General features: G+C 36.1%; 1 protein-coding gene and 1 non-coding gene across 2 annotated transcripts; one reads left to right on the forward strand and one right to left on the reverse strand.

Moving 5' to 3' along the window:
- Positions 1 to 314: 314 nt before the first annotated feature.
- Positions 315 to 26,740, reverse strand: LOC149080206 (galactosylceramide sulfotransferase-like). Its single transcript, XM_089239255.1, has 3 exons — positions 26,320 to 26,740; positions 13,391 to 13,542; positions 315 to 4,602 (listed from the first exon to the last, which is right to left on the reverse strand). The coding sequence occupies exons 2-3, from the start codon at positions 13,522 to 13,524 to the stop codon at positions 3,579 to 3,581; spliced, it is 1,158 nt and encodes a 385-aa protein (XP_089095381.1). The 5' UTR covers positions 13,525 to 13,542; positions 26,320 to 26,740; the 3' UTR covers positions 315 to 3,578.
- On the forward strand, positions 23,948 to 24,019 carry TRNAA-GGC (transfer RNA alanine (anticodon GGC)). The gene has a single exon. It is a non-coding gene; the product is annotated as a tRNA-Ala (tRNA).

The raw sequence follows: 26,740 nt of genomic DNA on the forward strand, positions 1-26,740 counted from the left end.
CCCGAACGAAATTTCTGGCTACGCCCCTGGTCTAGTGCGTTCACCCGGGAAGTAAAAGGACGTGGGTTCGATTCCCCGCAAAGGCAGTTGAATTTTCTCTTTCCAAAATATATCTTCAGGCAGCTGTTAAAAACCTTCTTATGGAGTATTTCTGATAGTTTATTATAAAGTACTTGTGTGTGTGATACGTAATTGAAAAAAAAAATTTCAGAAAATGTTTGCAAATTAACTCTTTATATGATGGGATCTCAAAAAAATTAACTTGCAAAAGTCTAACACGCATATATTATTACGGAATAAAACAATTATAGAAATCAAGACAAGAAATATTTATTGTTGGCAACAGAGGATTTTACAGACATACAAATACGATATTAAGACATAAAATATCACAGGATTTTGCTTCAGGATATGCTGTGGATCTAAGTTTTCACAGCGTACATTGACTTAGTTAAAGACAAAGAACAGTCTTTATAAAACACCATATCATAAAACAAATTTAAGGCACAAGGTAAAAATACTCGAAGCTGTAAGTTGTCTCGGCTAAGTCTAAGTAACTGAAAGCTGAAATATCTGCTTCTTTTTTCAATTCAACGGCCAGATGGGTTCCATCAAAAAAAAAACTTATACGGTTTATGTATACAGGTTGATTTTTTCTAAATTCATGGAAAAACTTTAATAGGTGATATAAAACAAGCATTTTCCGCCATAGAATATATGGTCGAATCGCAATGACAAAGGCAATAGAGGGAGCTTTCTCGTACGGGGTGATAGGTGAATCATCGATGGTGTGTATAGTGAACGGGGGGGGGGGTGTATGTCCTCCTCCGCCCTCCCGCTTATGCCGATAATACAATTTTTTTCACTGAACGGGGGGTGGGGATATTGCCCCATCTCCCTTTCCCTGTATCCGGGGCCCGAATGCCACGTGTTCCGAGTTCGTTTTCGCGCGCTAGTGTGAAAATTAGGGTTACGTACGCTTCTATAGACTCAGATTGTTGGGTGAAATGAACGTTGAGGAACTAACTTAACTCCTAGGGGTTGGTGAATTCGACTCTCGTGACTGCAACCAACTCCGCAGGAGAATGTTTTGAAATAAAGGCGTAAATTGCATCTTTTCGCTCAGCCTCTTGTGCCGAGCACGTTTGCTTTCGCAACTGAGAACTTTATATATGATTTCGGGTGCCTTGAGAGGCCGGTCGGGGTTGGACTTATGCCTCGTATCCGCTTATGGTGCTTTTAGACAGAGCACAATAGCACTTCACCACAGTGGCAAATATTATATTTTTCAAACGAATTTGCATGCAGCTATTTGTGCGGTCAACCATCCGAGGGTGCATATGGTTTCAGCATAATGAAGTAGGCCTATATTTTGCAGTGAAATGACAAAATTACTCAAACAGTACATTGCTACTCAATTGGATTGGATACGGCGAGGCCAATTTCATGGCAGTCGTCTCTCCCCAGGTATCCCACGATCTTTCTTTCCTCTCGATTTTTTTTGCGAGTCCATCTTCTGAGCATCGTGTGATTCCATTGAAACCTTTGGAGACCTCATTACCAAACTTAGTGACATTAAAGTGTCACCAATATACAGTAAAACTTCTCGTTTACGGACACCGACGGGACAAAAAATATTCGTCCGTAAAGGAGGGGTGACCGTTAATCAGGGGTTTGAAATGTGTACATTCATTATACAAAGGGAAATTATTTAGCCGTAAAATAGAGGCGACTGCATCTCGTTGGTCCGTAAGAGGGTGTCCGTTAAGAGGGGTTTTACTATATTTTATTACAGTGTTTGCACCTGAATTTTCCATATTCGATCACACAATTCCATGACGAAAAATGTTTCTTTAGGTGTGTTCTATTACCCCTTAAAGTTTGTCCCACGAATTCTGAATCACCCTGTAGTTACCACAATCCTCTATATTTTTTACCGCAATATTATTAAATATAAAGCTAAGAGATTTATAGTATATATTTTGCATGTGCATGGCACTCGATTGATATACATACACATCTATTAAATTTTTTGTAATTCGGGGAGGTCTTTTTAATTGACTAGCTTCTCTAACTAGCTTTTAAACGATTTTACGAGAAAAAAAGAAATTTCCAAGGAAATCTGGAAAATCCACAGGGCTGCTGGATTTTCTATCAACCACATTGAGTATAGTCCTACCGATAATGTAGAGATGTAATTGATTGAGACTATGCAAAATTATTTTTAAAACTTCAGTGATGTTTTTTTTAGCTCTACGTAATTACGTTGCTTTTATTATTAATTTTTTTAGAAACTGTTTTTTTCATACATCAGTGAACTGTACCTAGTAACATAATAATGATCGTTAAGCCGGCATTGAACTATAAAAGTTTTATAAAAGATCTTCTATCAAACTTTTATGGTGAATAAATACTATAAAAGCTTTATAAAAAATATTTTATAAAATTTGAAAAATGCAGCCAATAATTTTATCGGTTGCATTTGCTCGAATGTAACCGATGCGCTTATTGATTGCATTTTTCTAATTTTATAAATGAACTTTTGTATAACTTTTATAGCATAATCCCGGACTTAGATATTTTTGAAGATTTAAATGCAGATGAAACCAGTTTTCATACAAACTGCATTTTATTTTTTTTTTCTGAAAACAGTCATATTGCAGTTATTAGTCCTAAATCATAAATACGGCACGTACTCATAAAAAATTTAAGATGAGATTAATAACTGATTCATGGGTAACATTTTTGAATAAATAAAAACGATTGTGGTCGAGTTTATGTGCTTTAGGCCGGGATAACACTATAAAAGTTTGTTAAAAGATCTTTCACAAATCTTGGAAAAAACAACCAATAAGCCTATTGGTTACATTCGTTTGAATCTAACCGATACGCTTATTGGTTGCATTTTTCAAGTTTCGTAAAAGATCTTTTATCAAACTTTATAGTGTAATGAATTTCGTTTTGTCTCACAATCAACTTTTTCCTGTGTTTCGTTCCGATCATGTACTTTTGTATGAGTGCTGGATTCATTCATGCATCACTTTACTACATGAAGAAAAACTGATTTGCTTGGATAATGTGAATGTTTGGCCAAAAAGATGAAAGGAAAGAAAAGGGATATAATATTGACTGGTTGTGAGTCACCAATTACGAGATTTGATGAGAAAGAAATTTAAAAAACCCGTCCCCGTTTTCAGAGATCTAAAAAAATAAATTTCATACAATTCTCTTATAAATTTCTCACTAAATTCCTGATGTTATCGTTGCAACAGACAAGTTAATATTATTCAAGGGGTTTGTCCGAATGAAACAGGTATCGCCTTAAATAATGTATTCCATATATCTAAACTCTTGAGCTGTACTGAGCCTCGCAAATTCTAACCCCAATTGCTTGTAACAAAAATATATTATAAACAATTGAAAACTAATAGAGCTCTAGTATGGAATTGAAAAATGACATTGTGCGGTTCTTGAAAGTCATTGGTAATGCTGAAAATAAAAAAAAATTCCAAAAATCTACGAGCACAGATGAGCACACATTCAAAACTCGCATATCACATTGATTAATTTTTAAAATTTCACTTCATTTGTTTAGCTCTTAGTTTTTGTGTGTATTGTAGTTCTTCAATAGCTAGATTTCGACAAATATTTGCAATGGGACCGTCTTTGAGAATGAAGCTATAAACTTTGGAACTATAAGCTTTAGTTTCTTCTGGTATGGAATCTGAAGATGTAGCTAGTTTCTGAACGCAGTGATCATGCCATATCGCATTCCACAGGCGAAGTTCATTTACTTCTTGTGCCATTCTGTCACGGCCGAATTCATTAATAGCTTTGTTTAGTTTACTAACAAAATGATCATAAAGCATTTGGTCGGCTCTATTGTAGTCTTTAATTCTTGATGTAATTTTAAGTTTGTAACTGCTATCAGAATGCGATCGTTTGTTGTGCACGAGATAAATTACATCCTCCATACTCCAGCAAAGTTGATGTTTTAATAATATAACTGATTCTTCAAATAACTCTGATATCATCACTAAATCAAAGAATTGGTCAATTTTGTCAATTGCATTATGAATCAAAGTATCATTATCCCATATATCGTGATGAAATCCCATATCAAATAGCATTTGATTTCTACCGAATCGTTGATTTATTCTCTCTGTTGTGAGTTTGAGCATAGCAGTTTGGTTATAGATAAACTCATTAAGTGGAAGCCCGGTATGACTGGAAATATTGTAGTAATCGTACATAGACTCGAAAAGACTCGAAGGATCACGAACAACGGAGATGAATTTGGCGTCCGATGGCATGACGGAACGCACTTCATCTATATTTAGACGAAGATGATGGCAAAGTATGTTGAATCCGTGGGGAGGTCTGTACTCCACTGGAAGACTGTTCTTAGAAAATAGCTCTGGATGACCAATATAATTGCTACTTTCCGGAAGAGCAAAAATTAAATTACGCTGATCACCGAACCTCATCAAAATATTCTGGACCGTTGAACTCGCACATTTATGAGTTTTCAAGAAAAAGACATTCACTGTTGGAGAGCAATATTTTGTTGAACTCCAAGGCCTTCTTCCTGCATGCCCCAAGCTGTAGAAAAATTAAAATTAGTTATAAATGTATAGTATAATATACGTACTGTATAATAAATAATTTAATTTTCAGTACTTTTATGGGTTCGCTTGACAAAAAAAATATTAAACTTGAAGATGCTTAGAAGCATTTTCGATAAAATGCTGCGTAGTTTGTGGAACGAGAAATTCTAATGCCAGTAGCCTACTCTAAAAGGATTAATTTTTACTCATTTCTCTCTCACACGAGAACGAATAATACATAGTTGAGACACATTATTGTGACCACCTCCTATACAAATACAAATACGACGCCACAACAGGCAAATTGCCCAACGAGGTGGCTGACTTAAGAACAACATTGCTGACATCAATTGTATGTAGCTAATGACATAAGGCAAAAGTCGTGAACTGGGTTAGTGCGAATATAAGGTGAGTAGTCCAGATCGACAAGACATTTGCTTACAGCACCAAAACATATTCGGTCAGTGGATGTCCCTAGCAGCTAAAGCCCTGTATAATACCGAAGTTGAAAAGATATTCGGAAGTTTCGTGAATTTGATACTCGATTACTCCTTGTCACAATTTTTCCTGACGCATGTACAACTAATTCTGGAAGAGAGATGGCGCCAAGACAACCGCATCACACAACTCATTGCTACAGCGAATAGTAGGGATGGGACGAATACTGATTTGGCCGAAGAGACGAATACCGAATATTCAGCTAATGTTTTGGTCGAATATCAATTTTCTTAAAATTCATCACAATTATAAATAAAATTGGCGTTTTTAATTAAAAATAAAATTATTGGCAATTTCAAATGATTCATATTGAATTTTAATCGTGCGCAATTTATTATTTAAATAAATATTTAAAAAAAACTGGTAACCAAAAGATTTTTATTTTCATGATACTGACAATCAAATTTAACGATGATATATTGTATTTTGATATTACAGTGATATCTCGGCTAATGAACACGATTCATTCTGGAATCACATTCGTTAGCCGAAACGTGATTTCCCATAAGTTTCTATGGAAAATTGTTTGATTCGTTCCAGCTTCTACCCAAAATTTAAAGATAAGTTTTTAAAACACCAAGGAATGCTATAAAAAAAGACAAAAACTGATTAAAGGCCGATATGAACAGCTTAAAAATTGGATGAATGAGAATATACAGGAAGATGAGAGATGCTGAAGATCTTTTTATTTTTCATATGTACACAACGAACACAAGCTTGTGCTGACGCAACCCAATCGAGTTCATAAGTGTCCCCATTCATTTGTGATTTGGTCAGCTCATTTCTGTGTCTGATACATGCAAATGCAAAAGATAATCTCCCAGACTGTTCAGCTTGATGCTGAGAGTCTTGCACTGAAAGAATGCGCGCTCTGAAAACATAGAAAATGCATTGAAAAAAAAAGTAGCCTATTTTGGCTGAATCTTTCGTTTTATAGGAAATGGTTCAAAGAATTTCAGAAAGAGAAGTATAGGTACATCTGAAAAAAGATTCCGAGAGGGACATAAGTTAATCGGGCTCTAGTGACAATAATTCTGATGATGATTAGTGCGAAAATTCAGCTCACGACTTGGCTATTTTATGTTAGCGCCTGCATTCATGTCATGGAAAATGTTCGTTAGCTGAATCTGTCTTCATTAGCCGAAGCAGATAAATCACGGATAAATCTTCGTTAGCCAGAAAATCCGTAAGCTGAGGCATTCGATAGCCGAGAGGTATCACTGAACTTACAGAATCAATTTTTTTTCAACACTTATAATTTTACATCTAATTAAGAAAATGTCAACCATCATTTACCCTCAAGTATTAATGCATCATAAAATTTACGACTTATTTTTACTCTAGATGTTCTTTGTCCCTTTCAGTAGCTCAATACATTTCTTGTCTAGGTACATCCTTCAGTTAGTGAATTTGTGTAATTCTGCTCACTTCCACATTATTGCAGTAGGATTATATTTTCAGTTTCATGTTTTCCTTATCCTAGAAATTCACCTCGACATGACTTCTTACAATACAATAGAATATAATCAGTAAATTTTTAATTTATGTGAAAAATTCCAATTAATATAATTTTTTAAAATTAGTTTGTTGTGCTTAGATTTACGCAGAAATTCGACAGAATACATAAGCATTATTAGGTCGAACCGTATATTCGGCAAAAGGGCCGAATACCGAATAGCAGCCGAACATTCGTCCCATCTCTAGCAGGAAGTCCCTACACCGAAGCGGTTAGCATATCGAACTTTCGGTGAAAGAAAGAAAAGCCGTTCCAAATCAGCTATAAAATGTAGGTCCGGATAAAAAGACCGAGATGCAACAAAAATAAATCAATGATACTGTATATGAATATATCCACCTACTTCTTGGTTTTTGCAAAAGGTGACTTTATATTGTTTTGGGTATCACAGTAGGTGATTGTTTAAGTAAGTACAAGAAGGGTTATTAGAACAGCTACGGAGTTGTAAGCTTGGCCTTGTCACTATTGCTTTATGTGCATTAGCTAAGGCCCCGAAGCACACAAAAGAAATAATGTTCACGATAACAAATGATGGTTGTTGATTAATAACGTCCGAAATAAATCTATCATAATTGAACTGCACAGCGTAGAGAAAACAGGAAATACCCTTGAAACGACTGCTTCTAAAAAGAGACACTTATACTTTTGTTGTACATCTTTGTTCTAGTCTAAGTAGATATTCGACCAGGGATACACGATTGGAGAACTTTTGCATTTTTGTATGTTCATTCGTTAATGCTTTCAAGTACCCAGTTGCATCCGATGCCATGAAGATTTGTCCTTGGATATTACTTAGATGCTGACGTAGAAACGACAAGTATGGTTTACTTTAACTTGTTGAATATCAGACGTAAAATGTCTGCCAGATTCATTTAAATGATCATTCGCAGCGTCTTCTAATCCTCTTATGCATAACGGCTTTTTTTTTCTTAATGGTTTATTCATTTCACTATCGTACGAGAGAGAGAAGTGAAAAATTTCTCTTTCATAAGACTGAAAATATATTCGTAGAACAATAACTTGCTAATTACTCTTTCCAATTGCGGTTTCACATAAATGTCATTTCTCAAGAGCACGTTCTCTAAAATAACTCAAAAAATTGTATGCCCTATATGAGATACATATTTGGCTACTTATTATGTATTAAACAATACTTTACAGGTTTATTTATTCTGTATACTTCCAGTACCGGTATTCACGTTTTTAATAATACGATACCTAATTTACTTAATTATAAAAGGTTTTGCACTTGGCAAGACCGACAATTTAATTACCGTTTTTCGATTTCCATTCTTTTTTTCAATAAAGAAGTTTTACGTATAATTTATACAACTTTTTTGTAAATACAAATTTTTTGTAACGGAAGAAAAAAAAACGTTGGTGCGAATGGTCTTATATCAATTAGAATTTTTGTGAAGCTGTTATTTAAAAACTTCAGGTTTCAGAAACCTGTATCATTCTTGAAATACTGTACAGGCTGTTCCAAATTGTTTGCACAGCAGATATCTCTGCAACTATTTACTTTAGAAACATACTTTCGGTTAAAAAAGGTTTTCAAATGACTTGCAGTTACTTAAAATTTCTAAATTTGTTTGAGGGGTTCATATACATAAAAAAAACAATAATAAAGAAATTAACTTTTTATAGTCCTATGTGCCTAAACTTCCAATTATTGAAATGTAGATAAAGCTTTTTGAAAAGCATGCATCCGAGTAGCGTGGCAGCAAGATGCTCGTCTACCACGGTATGGCCGAACTTGGTGTGGTGAAGTAGTAGCTATGAAAAGTCATTTGCAAAAAATTTAACATTTTTAAATACAATATTTATCAAGATATTAAATACATAAAATCACTATATTTCGGCAACTTATCACTGTGTAAGCAAGTTTTCATTCGTTCAAAAGTTGCCGTGTGGTTTTACATAGCGTAAACACACACAATAAATGCATTTTGGTGAATCTATCAAATTACTTAGAAAATTTTTAAGTTTAATGAATAATTTATTGAAAACAACTGCAAAACTGAAATGGGCTATATTTGTTCCCTACGTTTCATATTTTGATGAAATCCATTCATATTTTTTATCGTGCTTGCAAAGACACACACAAATATTTATAAGCGTGCATTTTAGGATGTGTCGAACATCATGTGCCTAAAATAATCGTACCAAAGACAATTTTTGGCTTTTTTAACAATTCATATTTTTAGCAGTAAATATTGATAGGTTTAAAAATGCATGCTTAGTTATCTCAAATATGTCATAAGAAACAAGTGGGTAAAATTTGGAGTAAAGGGACATTTTTAATATCAGTTTGTGACGAAAAATAAAACATGGAGAAAACTAGAAATGGAGATTATTTCCCGTAGGCAACCATGATTTTTGACGTGAATGCGTCTTTTATATTGCCTGGCGATATTGGGAGCATTCGCAAAAAGTTACTTGACGAAATTCTTTAAATGCTCATATTTCAAGAAGTACCTAACGCAAATCAAAAGCAATGATCGTCAGATGCACATAGTAAAGGTGCATTCAATGATATGATTCCGGTTTCAATATCTCTTCCTGTCTGGGCACCAGGCCTGCGGCCTTGATTCGCAATAAATTGTTTTCCGCTATATCTCAAAAAGTACGCAACGCACGAATTTGTTATGAATCAGGGCCGCGGGCCTGGTGACAAGGGGGGGGGGGATATTGAAACCGGGTTGATATAATTGAGTGTTGCACCTTTGTCATGTGCATCTGACGATGCCATTGCTTTTGACGTGCGTTGCATACTTTTTGACATATAACAGAAAACAATTTGTTACGAATCAGGGCCGTGGGCCTGGTCAACACCATCTATAGCAGAAGGTCTCTGCGCGAAGCTCGTGACGTCACTGAAGAAGTTATTTCACCTATAATCATCGGATATGCTGCAAAAAAAGTAAAGATATCGCATGCGTCGGCTTGCTATATCCAATGTGGCTACAGGTGAAATAACTTCTTCGGTGACGTCACAAGCTTCGCGCGGAGGCCTTCTGCTATAGATGGTGTTGGTCTGGCGAAACCGGAGTGGTATCATTGGATGCACCTTTGCCATGTGCATCTGACGATACCATTGCTTTTGACGAATCGCAAGAAATCAACAATTTTATTTTTCAATCGAGAAAATCGTTAAGGCAAAGTCAAATTGATCAGGAGCACACAAAATTTTAAAAGCTACTTTCTTTGGGGGTTGCTGTTACAACTTATTTCAGACGACACTTGGGATAAAAGTACATAAAATTAAGTAGAAATAAAACGTAAATCGAGGTTCGACTGTAACATTAATTAATGCTACAGAAATATATTTTTATTTATTTCACGCACATATTCGCTAGATGTGAACAAATATAGGAATAGATTAAAAACATTCTGACCACCCCGCATGAAGAAATATGCTGAGTATTCTTTTCATATCCTGGAATTTCTTAATTCGGATCTTGTATTTTTTTTTTTTTAAATCGGTTATTTTTAAGGTTAATCACCTGATTTTGATACTATTGTTTCTTGTGTTTCCCTTAGAAACTGTAGAAAATATCTCTAAGAGGGTTTTTTTCTCTCCCAACTATATAGAACGGGTGGAGGGTGACATGCTTCCCAAATGCTTATTGATCATTTTTGTCGCACCACGGTCATTTTCTGTGCACGAGAGCTAATTAGCCCTGGACCTACAATTTATTGCCTATTCTGAACGGCAGCTTTTTTTTATACTCACCGAGAGGTTGGCGCGCTAACCCCTCGATGCGAGACTCCCTGCGGTAGCAATCTTTTACTGTGGTCATGTCGTCTTTTCTGTTGTACCCCTGTGTCAGGAAAGTTCCTGACAAGAACGAACCGAGTATTGAACTCGCGACACCTATAAACATCCTTTGGTACTTTAGGCGAGTACCTCATCGACCTGGGTTACCGTTCCTTTCCCGAATGCCAAAATTGTTGTTCACATTGGAACAATATATTTTGGGCTTTTCTTTTAATACTTCCTTTATGCTCAATTCGAAACTGAAATCCTCATCAGTTTTCGTTGAATCGACTTGTATTCAATTTCACCAGAAGAACTTGAATATCGCTCTCCACTAGTTAATACAAGATATACAGGAACTGGATGTTGTGAAGATATTTATTATTTGAGATGTTAATTTTTTTAAGGAAGGAAAAACTCATCTCTGCCTCTACCGGGAGTCGAACCCGGGTCCCTCGATTGCCGGACGAGTGCTCTGACCACTAAGCTACAGAGGAGATAGAGATTTTCCAATTCCTGTATATCTTGTATTAACAAGTGGAGAGCGACATTCATGTCATATATATAACCATCTGGTGGCTCGTCGTCAATGAGCTATTAGCTGATTGGTTCACCGTCCATTGCACGGTTCCGTTCGGCACATATATACGCTCTAGCGAAGAAAAACCTCTATCTCCTCTGTAGCTTAGTGGTCAGAGCACTCGTCCGGCAAGCGAGGGACCCGGGTTCGACTCCCGGTAGAGGCAGAGATGAGTTTTTCCTTCCTTAAAAAAGTTAACATCTCAAGTAATAAATATCTTCACAACATCCAGTTCCTGTATAACTTGAATATAATTGCAGCATGAGCTAATGAATGGAGTATGATCTCTTTAGCGTTAATAAGTGCATGGTCGCTTATTTTAGTTCGAACAACCCACGTTTTACTTAGGAGTTGAATGGTATTACTATCCGAGATGCAACTAGGTTCACCGATTTGGGAATTCTCATTGACGAGCGGCTTAGGTTTTCCGAACATTGTTCAGCGGAGATCAAAGAATAGAATTCTCGGTTTCATTCTTAAAAAGGTCTCTACATTCTCCTTAACCAGCGTTTCTGAACCCAAGGACCAGTAAAATGTCTGAAGCAATTTTATGGACCACTTATGTCCTGTATTACGGGACATTCCTGTAATTTTGGTTGTTCTGATTTTTTTTTATACATTTGTCCCGATTTTTCAACGATTGTTTAATTTAAATTTACCGAAGTTGTAAATACACAGCATTTAAAAAAAATAGTATGTAAATCATGTTACGATAATTATGGCAAAAATATAGATATTCATTTCATATACTTGTCAGGTTCAACTTTTTTTTCGCAGTTTTTCATGAATTTTAATACTAATTAGTGACTTAGTGACTAGTGATTAGTAACTACTTCCAGCAAAAATTTTTATGACAGTTGGTTATGTCCTGTATTTTACCCTTTATTTAAAAGATCCCACTTTACCGTATTTTTCTCAATGAAATATGGCCATCTGATCATTTGAATATTTTTTTCGTGAAATATAGGCGCTATTATGTTTATTGTGATTTTTGCGGCAGGTCTTTATTTCCCCACCCTTCATTTTAGAAGTAATTAGAAAAATTGAATTTTTTTTGACAAAATTTCACGATATCCCGTATTTACAATCTCAATGTCTCGTACGTTCTTCGTTGATGTATAGTGAACTTAAGTATGAAGGTATATTTTTGATTGAACCCATATGGATGTTACTAATATCAATTACGTTGAATAATTTTTCATTCAGTGAGAATTAAGTTATCGAGTCTGCCTACGGACCACTCATGCCATCGTCATGGACTAACTCTGGTCTGCGGACAATAGGTTGAAAAACGCTGTCCTAAACTCATTCTTTAGCTTTTCCACGGCTTAGTTCGTCCTGGAATGGAGTATGCCGTAAGGTTTTGGAGACCAAAAATAACTACACAGAAATATAGACTTGGTTCAGGGTGTGCAGAGAAGAGCTACGCGTGCTCTTGTTGGCACACAAGGCTTGAGCTATGAAGAAAGACTTGATTTTTGAATATGTTTACATTGGAAGAAGGTGTCGGGGGATATGATCGAAGTGTTTAAAATTTTCAATGGTATGGAGAAGATGGACCACGAATTACTAATACACCGTCAATCAACTGCTTCGACAGGGAACACCAGCTTCGTTTAGCTAGGGGCAACTCCAGGTTGTGGTGCCGCCGGAAGTTTTTCTCTAATACGGATGTCAATAAATGGAACAACTTACCTCCGGGGGTCATGAATTCCAACACGATTGGCATGCTTAAAAAGAAGTACGATATACACATTGGGGCAAATCGAGAAACTATCCATACTTAAGACAACCATAATGTTTTTTATGGGCGATATATTTATTTATAATTAATTATTAGTTTTTTTCGTGATATATGCTCTATTTGGTTGCTGTATTTTAGTTATATTTGTCATCCACATTTTTTATGGGCATTATCGTTGGGAAATTTACCGGTTGTGGTGTTTGTGTTTGTATTTCCCAATGCTGAAAAATTTGATAAATTACTGATTCAAAAATACTTAAATATGGTCACTAATCTAAAATATTATGTATAAAGACAATTTAATTTAAGACATGTAACCGGTTTCGTCAAATAAATCAAGTTAATTTACAAACTTTTAATCAAAATTTTAATCGAATTTCAATCGGATTGATCGAGTCGATTAGCTCAACTAAAATTTTTAACTGCAATTAACAATTGATCGATTAATCGGACAAGCCCTTGTAAAAACTAATTTTCGTAATTATTCAGTTCCTATATATTTCAATATGAAATATTATCAATTATATTAAAAACAATAATTTATTGTACTATAAAATACTTCCAGTACATTTGCTAGATTGAGTTGGGGGAAAAAATCGTAGAATCCAAGATCGCGATAAAACCCTTCTGTTTGCTATAGTCAAAAAATTCAATGAGTGAAAAATTTCGTACAAAATAACATCACCTGCATATCATAGGTGGTGACTCGCTGCTGTCTTCACTGGAATTCTCTCTGATACTGAAGCTGTAGATCATTAAAATTAGCACAAAGACGAGCATTACGGTAGAAAGAAATCCAGTAGTTGTAGCCGAAGTCATTTTTGTGTAGTATCTCCTCTGTAATGAAACATCATGAAAAAACAACTCAAATAATTTTAACGTAAGAACGGTGGAAAGTAAAAAAAATATATATATATATGTATATACACACACACACACACATGTTAAAAAAACACATACTTTTAAACAATATGTTATTAAATAACTGATATGAAATATATACGATTGAACTTCGCAATGCACCAGGCGGACAGAAAATACTGAACATGTGTTATGATAGACTTCTCATCAAGATGTATAGTGAGTTCATTACTTCAGCTGCCTTCCTCACAAATATAGTCTTGATAGAATAAAAGTCACCTCAATTTGTGAGCTGTTAAAATTACCCTTAATGATATCTTGTAATCCATTTCGTTTTTTTGCGGCTAATTCACCAATTTGTCAGACTCATCTGACAAAGACGCATCAAAGCATGACCTGCGTAGTCACGCTCGGTATTACAGAACGAATTAAATTCAAGACAAATGTGTGTACATCACCCCGTAGTGTTATACACCTGAACTACCGTTGTCTTGATATTTAATGCTTTCAAGATCACAGAGAAACAGTAAAAAAAGGATCATTTCTTTGTCTCCGTCTTCATTGGCCTCTTAAAATTCACCTCTATGACTTCAGAGAGTGTGTTGCTTTTGTTTCTTTTGTTCATGTAATGCAATGGCCGAAGGTTTTCACTTTTGAATTTGCCAAAATTATTCAAACCTTGATCTAATATACTCGTATACCATAGTTGAAGAAAGTTATTTTTTTCTTTTTAACTACACATCTTGAATGCATATTTTGTATTTTTTATTTCCACCACATTGGGAGAGACCTTTGTAGCCGTGGAAAAATTGTAGATATGCGTAGTTAGTCAATAGATTACAAAAAAGAAAACATTCTTACTGTGTGCTTATCAGTCACGCTCAAATTATGCACCTCAAACAGATGCATAAATAATTTAAATAAAGAATACAATTTGTTTGGAATAAAGACTTATGTATGTATTATATGCTGTACATACGCACATTTAATTAAAACTGAATTAAAAACTGTACGGGGGACCTACATAGGGCTCTCTTACATGTACTGTATATGTTACGGGAAAAAGTAATAAATCATTGACCATTTCGGCATAGGCGTAAACTTCTATAGGGCCCATGGGCCCGAGCCCCCCCAACATTTTTGAAGACGCGGCTCAGCCCCCCCAAAAATTCGTATGAATATGGCTTATTCATTTTGCAATGATGAAAAAATTTTTTTTAACCAAAAGTTGTCCTAATTATGAATTAGTTAATGGAAACAATCTGCTCAAAATTTTAGTTCTTTTAAAAAATCTGGATGGTCTTTGGCTTTCTTGTTCCATGACAATACGTTTATCTCATTTCTTCCCTGCCGTTCAATCCCCAATTGCACCCTCCATCGGTTCCAATTTACTGCCAGAAGGCACGGCTGAGAGGAAGATTCTTTGAGGTGTTGAGGGGGCTCTTTCTTCTTTGCCTGTGGCAAAAACTGAGTGTCTCTTCTTTTGTTCACTGCGACCGGAGGACGGCCATGGCGCCGACATGAAAATAAGCCCAAAGATGCATGGTGGGGGGGGAGGTTGAAAATTGGGAAGCAATGATATTGAAACCGAAATAAATTACACTCTATAAATAATAGGTGCCAGAACCTAGAGGCTGAGGCCATTTGAGCACACCCCCCCCCCCCGCAATAAATTTTGTAAGGGGACTGAGCCTCCCAGTAATTACTGCTGAAAAAAACCATTGTGCAATGCATTCTCCCTCTCCTTTGTACACGCTTGAGTCCCGTATATGCGGGAGGACCAATAACTTTTTGGCCCCCCCCCCAATGTTTTTTTGAAAAATATTGGGGAAAAAAGCACATTCTAAATGCCCATTCATAACAGATCTTGAGGACCGATGCCGAAACATTTTTCAGGGGGGGGCTCAACCGCCTTACAAAATTTTTTGGGCTCAAATATCCTCCACTCCTAGGTTCCGGTGCCTTTGAGGGGAATCAAATAAATAATAGTAAAATAAAATTAACACACAAAAAAAAAAGAAAATAAGAAATGAATGGAAAATTTCAAAGCCCCCTGAGCCGGGTACCATTGCATTCTAATACTAGGAATATGAAATTTCCTCCTTATAAATCAGGGATTCTCAAACTATCTACGTTAGCAGCACTCTTATATAGAAATTTTAAATACGGTATTTCAATAAATGTTGGAAGAGAGGTTAAAAGGTGAAATTTGCGTTCCCCCCCCCCTCCCCTCTGGTCCGGCACCCTAGACATTTGACCCCTCCCCCCCAGCCCTGTTTCCAGTACTCCAACACTTAGGTAGCCAGGGCCGGAACTAGGGAAGAAGGCAATTTTCACAGGCGGAATTCTTGTGGGGAGTGCTAATTCTGGGGGGGGGGGGGGGTGGAAGAACGAAAAATATCGTTTCGATCGTTTTTTTAGTGGGGAGAGGGTGAAAAAATTACATACTCTTCCCTCCCTCCACGACTAAAATGATCCTGTCTCCGTTGGACCGGGCTTTTGGACAGATCTTTCGCGAGGACCCCGATTTTTTACAGGGAAGTGCTTGGACCTGTCGTAAGCGTAACTTGTATTAAGTCGTATGTTAAGTGCATTAAGTCGTAACTTATATTACCTGTCGTAACTTGTTTTAAGCCAATGGGATCGAGACTCCCCCCCCCCCTCTTATTAATTTCGGAGAGCTGGCTCAATCTCCCCCCCCCCCCCCCCCCCCCCAGAAAAATCGCATGGACACGTTTTCCACACCTAGACTCGGAATAATCACGTCACGTCAGTACAGTGAGTTTCGGCCTTTATACGAAGCTGTGACATGTTAAAAAAAAAGTGGCGATTTTTCCACAAACACTTTTTCCGGCCATTTTACAGGATGCGACCTCTATTTATCGGAAAATACTGTAATTTTTTCTATGTTCCATTGCAAATTAAATTGGGGAATTTTTCTAAAAAGGATGTAGTATTTCTTACTTATGTTATTCAAAAAATTGTGTTTATTTCAAAATGAAGAATTATTCTCAATGTTTTAATAGGGTTCCTCCTTTCCCGATCAATTATTTTTTACTGACGAATTTCTATTTGTCCAGCCGGTGACCGCAAAGAGGGGGTTTTACATACCCTGTTTACGTTCGCAGCACTGTTAGAAATTTTAAATATCTTGCGGCATCACAGTCGATCTCAAGGAGGCATTTCGATGCTTTCCCCCCCCCCCTTTCCCGACAATAAAATGATCTTCACTCCTAGTTACAGCCCGTCCGTGGCATCTAGTGGCGTGTTTCCCGGGGGGGGGGGGGCACTCAGCGAGCTTTAAGCACGGCCATGGACTCCCACATACTGGAGAAGGGCTTCTAGCCTGGGATCTTTGGCGGACTTTTAATTCCATGTATTTTTTTTTTTTCATGATAAAGGGGCCGCACCTTCTGCAGCTGACAAAGAGCATTTCAATAGGGTTCAGTTTCGGCTGCTTCAATGCAGGTTTACTGAATACAATCACCATTTCCTAATTAGAAGGACGGGGAGTGTATAGCGTGTCGCTTATGTGGGGAATATGTCACCTGGAGGCATCCGTCCATATGGGGACCCCCCTTCTGATCCTGAAAACTACATTCTTCTTGACGCCGCCGGTCAAGGCTTTAAAAGCTTTTGTGCTTAATGGATGGCCATCCCTGAAGGACGCCGACATAGATGATCCTAATTGGAATATAAAGAAATTACGGTGGTGAAGAAAAATCTAGACGAGGTTTGTGATTCTGCAAAATAAGAATAGCTGTGTTTGGAGCCACTTGAAGTAAACTCCTTGTTTTTCCACTGAAACCCCCCCCCCCACCCCCCACAAATGTTGAGATAGACAGTTCCACAGTAATTTATGGTTTGTGTGGACCACATTCGGTTGTGCACGTACAGTATAAACCTTCTGTTAGTAAAACATGTTGTATTACAAGAAAACGGAAAAGTTCCTCGTGATTCCGCACAGTTTCCTGACAGAAAAAGTAAGCAATATTAAATATAGTTACACATTTTTGATAAATTCCTGCATTTTAAGCATTTTCTTTAATGATAATTTATTCAGAATCTTCAAAAACAATCTAGATTTTGCAGCCCTCTAATACTTATAATCAATAAAGCGTAGTATAAAATAATTTTTTTTCTGTTAGACACATCAATAAATTAATAAAACTTACTATATGTCTTATTTTTTTCAATCATATTTAAAATTTATTTAAGAAAAATTTAAACTCCATTTGGCTTGCGTACTTGTAAAAGTGACAATATTTGAATCGAGTTTTTAATAAGAAATTTATGCAACTAAAAAAATTATTATTTTTCTAATTTAAAACCTGATATATGACTCAATATATGAGAGTAAAATAAATCTTAAATAAGTGACATGTAATTTGATTTTGGGGGAAATATACACTGTATCATAAAATATAAATAAATAAATACGGGGCTTGACAAAAATCATTAAAAAATTTAGGCACCAGCCAAATTTTGTAAGAGCCAAGCATGGTTTTTTCACGAGAAAAGTATCTTAAATAATCTTTTTTCAACCTTTCTGGGAATTGATGACCCCCTTCCCAGGGCCGCAACTAGATACTTTGTCATCTGGGGCAATTCGGAATTTTGGCGCCCCTTGCATGTAGAAGAAGCAGTTAAAGGGTGAATTCGACTCACATTCTGGTCCAGCGTCCGGAGCACCAGACCTACCTGCTTTCTCTAGTTGTGGCTCTGCTCCTTTCCATGTTGGAAGACAATTATGAAATCGGAAAATTTTGAGCCATCACTAGATTCTGATTTAGCAATCACATATACAAAATTTTAGGCGCGAATACAGATTTTCCAGTCACCATGGTAACCTGGCACTTGGGGTTTGTCCAACCCTGGAATAAATAAAGATGCATATACTGTTCTAAATATATTTTTTGTATATAGTCATTTTCATGACCCCGCCCAGGGGATTTCGGGATTCATGAGATCTGGGGGATCCTGGGAGGATATACTCAGATTTACGGCATGACTAGATCTGAATAAATTGCCTATGGCGATAGACCGGAGTTGTGCTCGTTTCAATGAGAGAGAGAGAATGAAAGTATATTTTTACTTGGACCGTGATCAAACTAGAATGGGGCTCAAGGGCAAAGGCTACGCCCCCAACAATCAAATAAATTTTTGTTAATTAAATGCTTTTGGAAAATTGGCACCAACTCAAAAATTCTCTGGAAGAAATTCCGTGTACCCCCCCCCCCCCCAATAGATTGGTTTTCTTGGGTAGCTCATGCTCAGGGGTATCCCATTCCAAGGGCGTAGCGAAGAGGAAGACTTGGGGGTCTGGTCCCCTCGTCCGAAATGTGAGAAAATGACCGAAAAAAGGGAAAAAGATGACCAAATCTATTGTTCTATCACTTTGGTCCCCCCTGCCGAACGAAATTTCTGGCTACGCCCTTGTCCCATTCACCTTGGTAACAATACATTAAATGATTGTTATACAGTCGAATATCCTGTTATAACGAAGTCCAAGAAACCGGAGAAAACACTTCGTTATAAAGAAATTTCAGATTGTTTGCATTGTTCCTATGTATACTTATTAGAGGGATTAGAAAACCATTCGTTAAAATGATATTTTCGCTGTAACGGTATTCGTTAAAACGGGATTCGCCTGTAATTAGAGCCCGAATTTTCCACTTAAAAAAAATGGCTAAATATGAACTAAAACTGAGAAAATATGTGCTAAAGAACAAATAACCAAGCAAAAAACGCAAATGCGTTTTTAAATGCATCTTTTCTATTTATCTCGGTGCATATTCATTTGCAAAAACATTCTCATGCAAATGATTTCTACATGTATTTTATTTAGGAATTTCTAGTTATTAGTACAAACAACATACATTCACTGACCAATTAACATCTTTGACTCTTGTCGCAAGAGCCTCCTAATTCCTGCTTTACCCAGGGCCCTGCCTGTATACACTTCAATTAATCGACGTTTTCACTTCGATTCGAACTCCCAAGTCTTTGGAAAACACCTTTTCTATCAATCGAATCACATAATTTTTCAACTGGTGAAAACGTGTCACTGAAATACAGTGTTTTACGGTTTTCAAAAACCCATCATGAAGAAACGTTGTAAGCGGAAAAACTAAGCGGGACCGACTGTAGTTTCTCATGCATATTTTTTACTGAAAAAGTAATAAAATTTAAGATGATTGACTGGTTCAATCAGGGCTGCAACTAGATGCTTGGTTACCCGGGGCAAGCGCGCATTTTGACGCCCCCCTTGTAATGTTGAAGGAGAGGTTTTAGAATGAAATTTGCACCCCATCCGGTCTAGCGCCCGGGGCACGAGACCCGCCTGCTCCTCCCTAGTTGTGGCCCTGTGTTCAATGGCTTTTGACAGGTACTGAAATAATTATTGAACGGGCTACGGTATGCTGATAGCCAGGGCTGTAACTGGGATTTTTGTCGCCCCCACATTCGATAATTTTGTAACGGTGTTCTCTGTCAAGTAAAGGACGTTTTACATAACGTTTAAATAACACTTTTTTTTCTGTTGAATCTTGAAATGAATACCGTAAAAGTGCTTGAGACTTTAGCAACAGTAATGTTATGATAGTATTATAAGTATATTTCTTCTCAAGCATAAGATTTTGAATCAAAACGACAGATTTTCACAAAATTTTTTTTCGGAAACGTCTGTAAAAAAAAGGTGGGGGGGGGGGGTAATTTTCGGAAAAAGTTCGTTTTGCAGTACTGCTTTCGCATTTATACGACGCGTCGTATAAACGAGGTTCTATTAGAGCCGGAGCCCCCCCAACATTTTCAATAAGTTTACGCCTATGCATTTCGGTAAGTTTGATGAATTTTTCACGTTTAACGGTAATGAGAGAGAGATGCACCAGTCTCTCTGAAACACGTAACTCATTCAAATAAAATTTTAGAGGATGAGCAGAAAAAACTACTGAAAAACATTTTTCAACGATGACAGTTTATTACCATAATATAATTAGACCTTTTACCTCTCTTTGAGATAGATAATGTTTTTTTCTTCCCCACTAACAAAATGTGTCTTTTAATATTTTCAAGCAGTTATAGTCATCGTTATATTCTCGGAGCCAACGAATCAGTTAGGAATTCCAACCTGTTCCGCACAGACACTTGACACATTTGACCTCACTGCTAAGTATTGCTTTGGATGAAGAAACAAGACAAGGACGGCAAATGTAGCCGGTGGTAATTAAGAATTCAAAATTCTGAAGTTTTTTCTTCGATTATAACTATTTATTCTAACACATGAATAATAAATATAATATTTTTATAATACTAAATCAGATGACATCATTTTTTTAGCAGAACTGGATGTGGCAGATTTATCAAATATTAATAATCATCTTTAATAGTAGTTCAATCATGAATTCAAACAAAAATGGAGGAGTTTTGGAACCTCTGCCATTGATTTTAAGAAGAAAAAATAGTTGGGGATCGAATCGCGATACAGCATTACGTAACACATAATTTTTATAAGTAAAAGCGTTAAAAAAATCAATGATCCCTTTTTTTCCTTGCGTTTTCGATCATTTTTGTACGCGATGACAAAAGAATAAAATACACAAGGAAGCATTTTATGTTAAACTTCATTGCGTGCGAGTTCTTTTTATTGAACTTTTATGTTTGCTAGAGTGTGGTATTGTTATGTTATATCATATCCGTGACTACGTCCATCTGTTGAAAGTAGGAGAATAACAACGCCCTAGTATCTTGCTCATGAATAGCGACAATTGAAAATTTTTCGACATTTGATTCGATACAGGTAACAATATATAGGAATTCTATTAACCACGACAAGAGTTTTTATTACGTGCAATATTTTTATATCGGTTGGTCACTGACCATTTATTCCACCCTGTTTTTCATCTGGTTATCAGTTCCTTTACAAAACTTGAATCATTATTATTATAACCATGAGTCAGTCGTTATGTATCCTTGCACTTAGAATCGATTTTGATCCCGCTCAGATACATAAGATTTCTTTTATCAAAGCTGTTAATTCTTTGTACAAATTAGATATACCGTATTCACCTGCATTAGCCGACATATCGAGAAACAGAGGGGGAGACTAGCATGCCGGAAATACTAGTATTTTCAGGCATGCCGGGAAATTCGAGTCACAGATTCCGGGTAATTCTGGGCTGTAAGAATGGATTGGATTGGCTGATCTGGGCCTTATATGCATTTTAGGATCTTTTCGGTTTTACGTACTACGTTTAGATAATTTTAGCTTTATGTTTGCTTTCGCTACCACAAATCTTGATTTATCAAAAAAAGCTGTATTTTCTGAGCATATTTTCGTTCGCGTAGATTAGATGTGTGAATTTAATGGAAAAATATAAATAGACTCTCCTTCTCTGTGAGTATTTTTATAATCCTTGATCATGTATGTAATAAGCAAAGCGAAAAAGTAAATTGCACGGCAAAACATGTTCTTATACAAAAGCAACAGAATATTAGTTTAATCTCTGAACATGCAGATAAACGTGCAGAATACGGTATCCTTATTTCACGTATTATTTTGACGAAAATAAACTACAATTTATTCAGTAATTAGTGTTAAATTTTCATTACCATTATGAAATTTCTGGGCAAAACACGTTTGATATCGTGGAAAACCATCATTTTATTCCGATTTGCTTATTGATTTAGCACTTTATATAAATTGATATCAGTCTTTTGAATGTGTATTCTGTGAGCCTCGTAAAACCTAGTTTTTCCTGGCATGCCTGAAATGGACCAGACACCAGCATTCAAAAAGCTGATGTCCCCCGAGTTATACGACATGCCAGCTAATGCGGAGGGATGCGATATTTGAAACGCACGATCGCGCCTCTTCTTTATTATTGAAAAAAAATAAACATTATTCTGTTAAATAGTTTTATGTAGATGAACCTACCGGATTTTCAAGGGAGAGAACGCACAGATCTTTTGGAGGATATAACTGAAAATATATCACATCTCGTCTCTGATATAAAAATGGCCAAACATATATATGAATAGAAGTGACATTTCTTCTCCTGAATCGGAAGTTCGCGAAGAGAATCGTTATCCGTAGAATACTAATGAGTCATCTGTTAAGAGGTCATGTGGTTATCGCAGTTTTCTTTATTATTTGCTTCTTATAAACGAATTAGAGTGGTGCGCGTCATAACTATTCCATCAATGATTGCTGATAAAAGGTCATTAAGAGAAAGCAGTTTTTTCTCTCTCTTACTGCATATTTCTCCATCCCTTTCTCTTATGCCTTTAGCTAAAATAAGAATGTTTGTGAGACGGCAGGACATCCGTCCACGACGTGGTTGATGAAAAAAAATATCCATGGCAATATACACGTACTTAAGAGGAACATATCAAAGCTATCACTTTCCATACAGTTTAAATAGATTTCAATTCCGCAATTCTTTCTCTCTCACTCTCTGTCAATTATTATGATTAATCATGAATGCGTCAGAAAATAAAACATTGTTCCCATACCCTTATAAGGTATTTAATGTACAGGTAGTGATCAGTGATCCCAAATAATATAGATTTGTAGATGGTTGAAAAAATATATGACTGTTTATTAGAGATGAGACGAATATTCGGCCTATTCGGCGCTTTTGCCGAATAATGAGAATAACTATGTAAATTTAAGCATAACTAATTTTAAAAAAATTATATTAATTTGAATTTTTCGCATAAATTAAAAATTTACTAATTATATTTTATTGTGTAGTGTATATCTATCCCTTTCTGTGCAAGAGGTTATGTCAGGGCGAATTTCTAGGATAAGTAAAACATGAAATTGAAAATAGAATCCTACTGCAATAATGTGGAAGTAAGCATGAATTAAAAATTCACTAACTGAAGGATGTACCTATAGACGAGATATGTGTTGAGTTACTGAAAGGGGGGCAAAGAACATCTAGAGTGGAAAAATGAGTCGTAAATTTTACGATGCATTAATACTTGAGAGTGAATAATGGTTGAAATTTTTTAATTAGATGTATAATTGTAACAAGTGTTGAAAAAAAATTGATTGGCTAACGCATTTTTCTTCTAACGAATACGGATTCAGCTAAAAAACATTTCCGATGATATGAATGCATGCACTAACATAAAATACAAGATTCATCGAAAGACTGGTTATTTGTGGAGATGAAGATTACAAGGAAGAAATTCATCAATAACCAGTCTTTCGATGAATCTTGTATTGACAAGTGGAGAGGACGTTTCTATATGCATATGGCCATCTGGTTGGTCTTTGTCATTCACGAGCTATTTTATTAGTTGATTGTTGACGCCGTCCATGTACGGTGCCTTTCAACATATATATACGCTCCAAGGTTGAAATAGTCTATCTGCTTCCATAGCTTAGATGGTAGAGCACTCGTCCGGCAAGCGAGAGACCGGGGTTCGAGTCCCCGTGGGGGCAGTGATGAATTTCTTCCTTGTAATCTTCATCTCCACGAATAACCAGTCTTTCGATGAATCTTGTTATTGACAAGTGGAGAGGACGTTTCTATATAATATAAAGTAGCTGTGAATTTTCGCACCAATCATCATCAGAATTATTGTCACTAGAGCCCGATTAACTCATGTCCACCTTGGAATCTTCTTTAAATGTACTTACACTTCTTTTTCTGAAATTCTTTGAACCATTTCATATAAGATCATGAAAGATTCAGCCAAAATAGAAAATGCATTGAAAAAAAACTAGCCTATGTTTTCAGAGCATTCGTTCTTTCAGTGCAAGACTCTCAGCACCAAGCTGAAGGGTCTGGACATTCTGGGAGATTATTTCCTCCATCGCATGTATCAGACACAGAAATGAGCTTACCAAATCACAAATGAATGGGAGCACTTATGAACTCGATTGGGCTGTGTCAACACGAGCTTTAGCATACAAAAGCTAGTGTTGGTTGTGTATATACTGGAAAATAAAAAAGATCTTCGGTTCTCATCTTCCTCTAGATTCTCATTTATCTTGAAGCTGTTCATTTCAGCCTTCAATCAGTTTTTGTCTTTCTTATAGCATTCCTTAGTGTTTTAAAAAAACTTATCTTTAAATTTTGGGTAAAAGCTGGAATGAATCAAACGATTTTCTGTAGAAACCTATGGGAAATCACGTTTCGGCTAAGGAACGTGATTCCGAAACGAATCATTTTCGTTAGCAGAGGTATCACTGTAACATCAAAATGCAATATATCATCGCTAAATTTGATTGTCAGCATCATGGCAAATAAAAATCTTTCAGTTAGCAGTTTTTTAATTTTTATTTAAATAATAAATTACATAATTAAAATTCAATATCAATCATTTGAAATTACCAATAATTTTATTTTCAATTAAAAACGAAAATTTTATTTATGATTGTGATGAATTTTAAAAAAACTGATATTCGGCCGCCGAATATTCGGTTATTCGGCCAAATCACTATTCGCCCCATCCTTACTGTTCATTAAATTCTGATGAGTATAACACATAATTTAAAGGAAAACAAACTAGCCATGATGTTTGGTTTTTACATTGTGTTGGTATGTGTTTTTCCCCTAAAAACACGCTAATTTTTTAAATTGACTTTTAAATATTTTTATTGAGGAAAAATTCTATATTTCTTTAAACGCACACATTAATTATGGTAATAGAAAACACAGCAGGGGGGGGGGGCGCAACTAGATGCTTTGTCAGCCGGGGCAAGCACACATTTTGGCGTTCCTATGTAATGTAGAAGGAGCAGTTAAAGGGTGAATTCGGAGCCCCTTTCAGTCCAGCGCCCGGTACACCAGACCCGCCTGTTCCCTTCCCCCTTGTTGCGGCCCTGGAATTCAATATTATTCAACTACCATCTACTAAAAGAGAATTGATCTAAATTGAATATATATATATATATATCTACTTTTTTTGATAATCAATTATGACAACAATGAACAATATCGCGTTAAAATCAAAAACTAGAAATTCGACAGCTTTTGAGGAATTTCATCATTAAACAAAAGAGGGATCTGAGGTCGAAATATTTGATTGTGGTAATTGGGGCCGGGTTTGGACATTTGCGACCCTCTATAATTTGTGCTTGTTAATAATTGATTTATAAGACATATAGGTTTGCTTAACCTTATTAATTAGGGTTTATTAATGATGGCGTAACTGTAAATTGATGCAATTTTAAGTCAGGACTTTGTTAAGCAGTTGAAGTCAGGAGAAAATACTCAGTGAATGTATTCTCCCAATATTTTACGGTCCGTGTGACTGAACCATTCGCACCTTCCCAATATCACTAATCATCACAACCCGTAAAAAATCAAGAAATATCCTCAAAGTAGGAGACAATGTATTTCGTTTACACATGTATAACGATAAATTTGAAAAATTTTCTCAAAAAAGCTCGATCGATATATAATAAATAAAAAAAATATCCTCGTCCATGGCTTATTTGGTTAATAAAAAACCAAATTCTCATTGTTAAAACATTACATTGAAACATATTAAATTTTAAAAAAGTGCCATATTTCTCTCTCTCTCTTGATTAATGTAAAATCTAATCGAATAAATTTCTAGAAATATTGAAAAATATTTCAAGATATTTTTTACAAATATATAAAATACACACGACGTGTTAATTAAATCGATAATATGATTCGCGAAAGGTGAATTCGTTCTCATCGGAAGAAGGAAATCAAACGAAAAGCTATAAAAATGATCATAAAATATGTCGAAAAGACGTTTCCTTACCGGTTTTTTGAACGATGGGGGCGAAGAGAGAATCTTGATTCGCGTCGGTTCCCGCGCTCGCCGATCTACACACAACGACCGTTCGTTTCTAAATAATAATAATGTAGAAAAGGAGAAAACGCCAAACACCGCCACCAGAGGGAAAGGAAATACGTTGCTTGCACACACCACACACACACCACTGCAGCCTGTTTGATTGTTGCTGGTTGTTCGAAAAGTAGTCTATGCAGGTTGGTTGGTTGTGCAAAGAAAGCGAGAGCGGTCTCTCTCACACACACAGGGCCTATTCCCCCACCTTCTTTTCCTTTGCAGTCAATCAAGTCGTTGTTATGACCTCTGACGGTAAATCCATAGTCTGGTGCATGTCTCTGTCCCTACTCGAAGGCGAATCGCCCCCGTCTTCAGTGAGGACGTAGACACC

Source organism: Pholcus phalangioides, unplaced genomic scaffold, assembly GCF_987345545.1.
Source record: "Pholcus phalangioides strain wild (caught in Gottingen) unplaced genomic scaffold, Ppha-v1.0 ptg000011l_1, whole genome shotgun sequence".
Lineage (NCBI taxonomy): Eukaryota > Metazoa > Arthropoda > Arachnida > Araneae > Pholcidae > Pholcus > Pholcus phalangioides.

What these genes read in the sequence shown, in the direction of transcription:
- LOC149080206 (XM_089239255.1), bottom strand. Translation starts at nt 13,524, where the DNA reads ATGACTTCGGCTACAACTACTGGATTTCTTTCTACCGTAATGCTCGTC. An exon ending in TCACCACCTATGATATGCAG is followed by an intron (nt 4,603 to 13,390) that starts GTGATGTTATTT and finishes ATTTTTCTACAG; the next exon opens with CTTGGGGCATGCAGGAAGAA.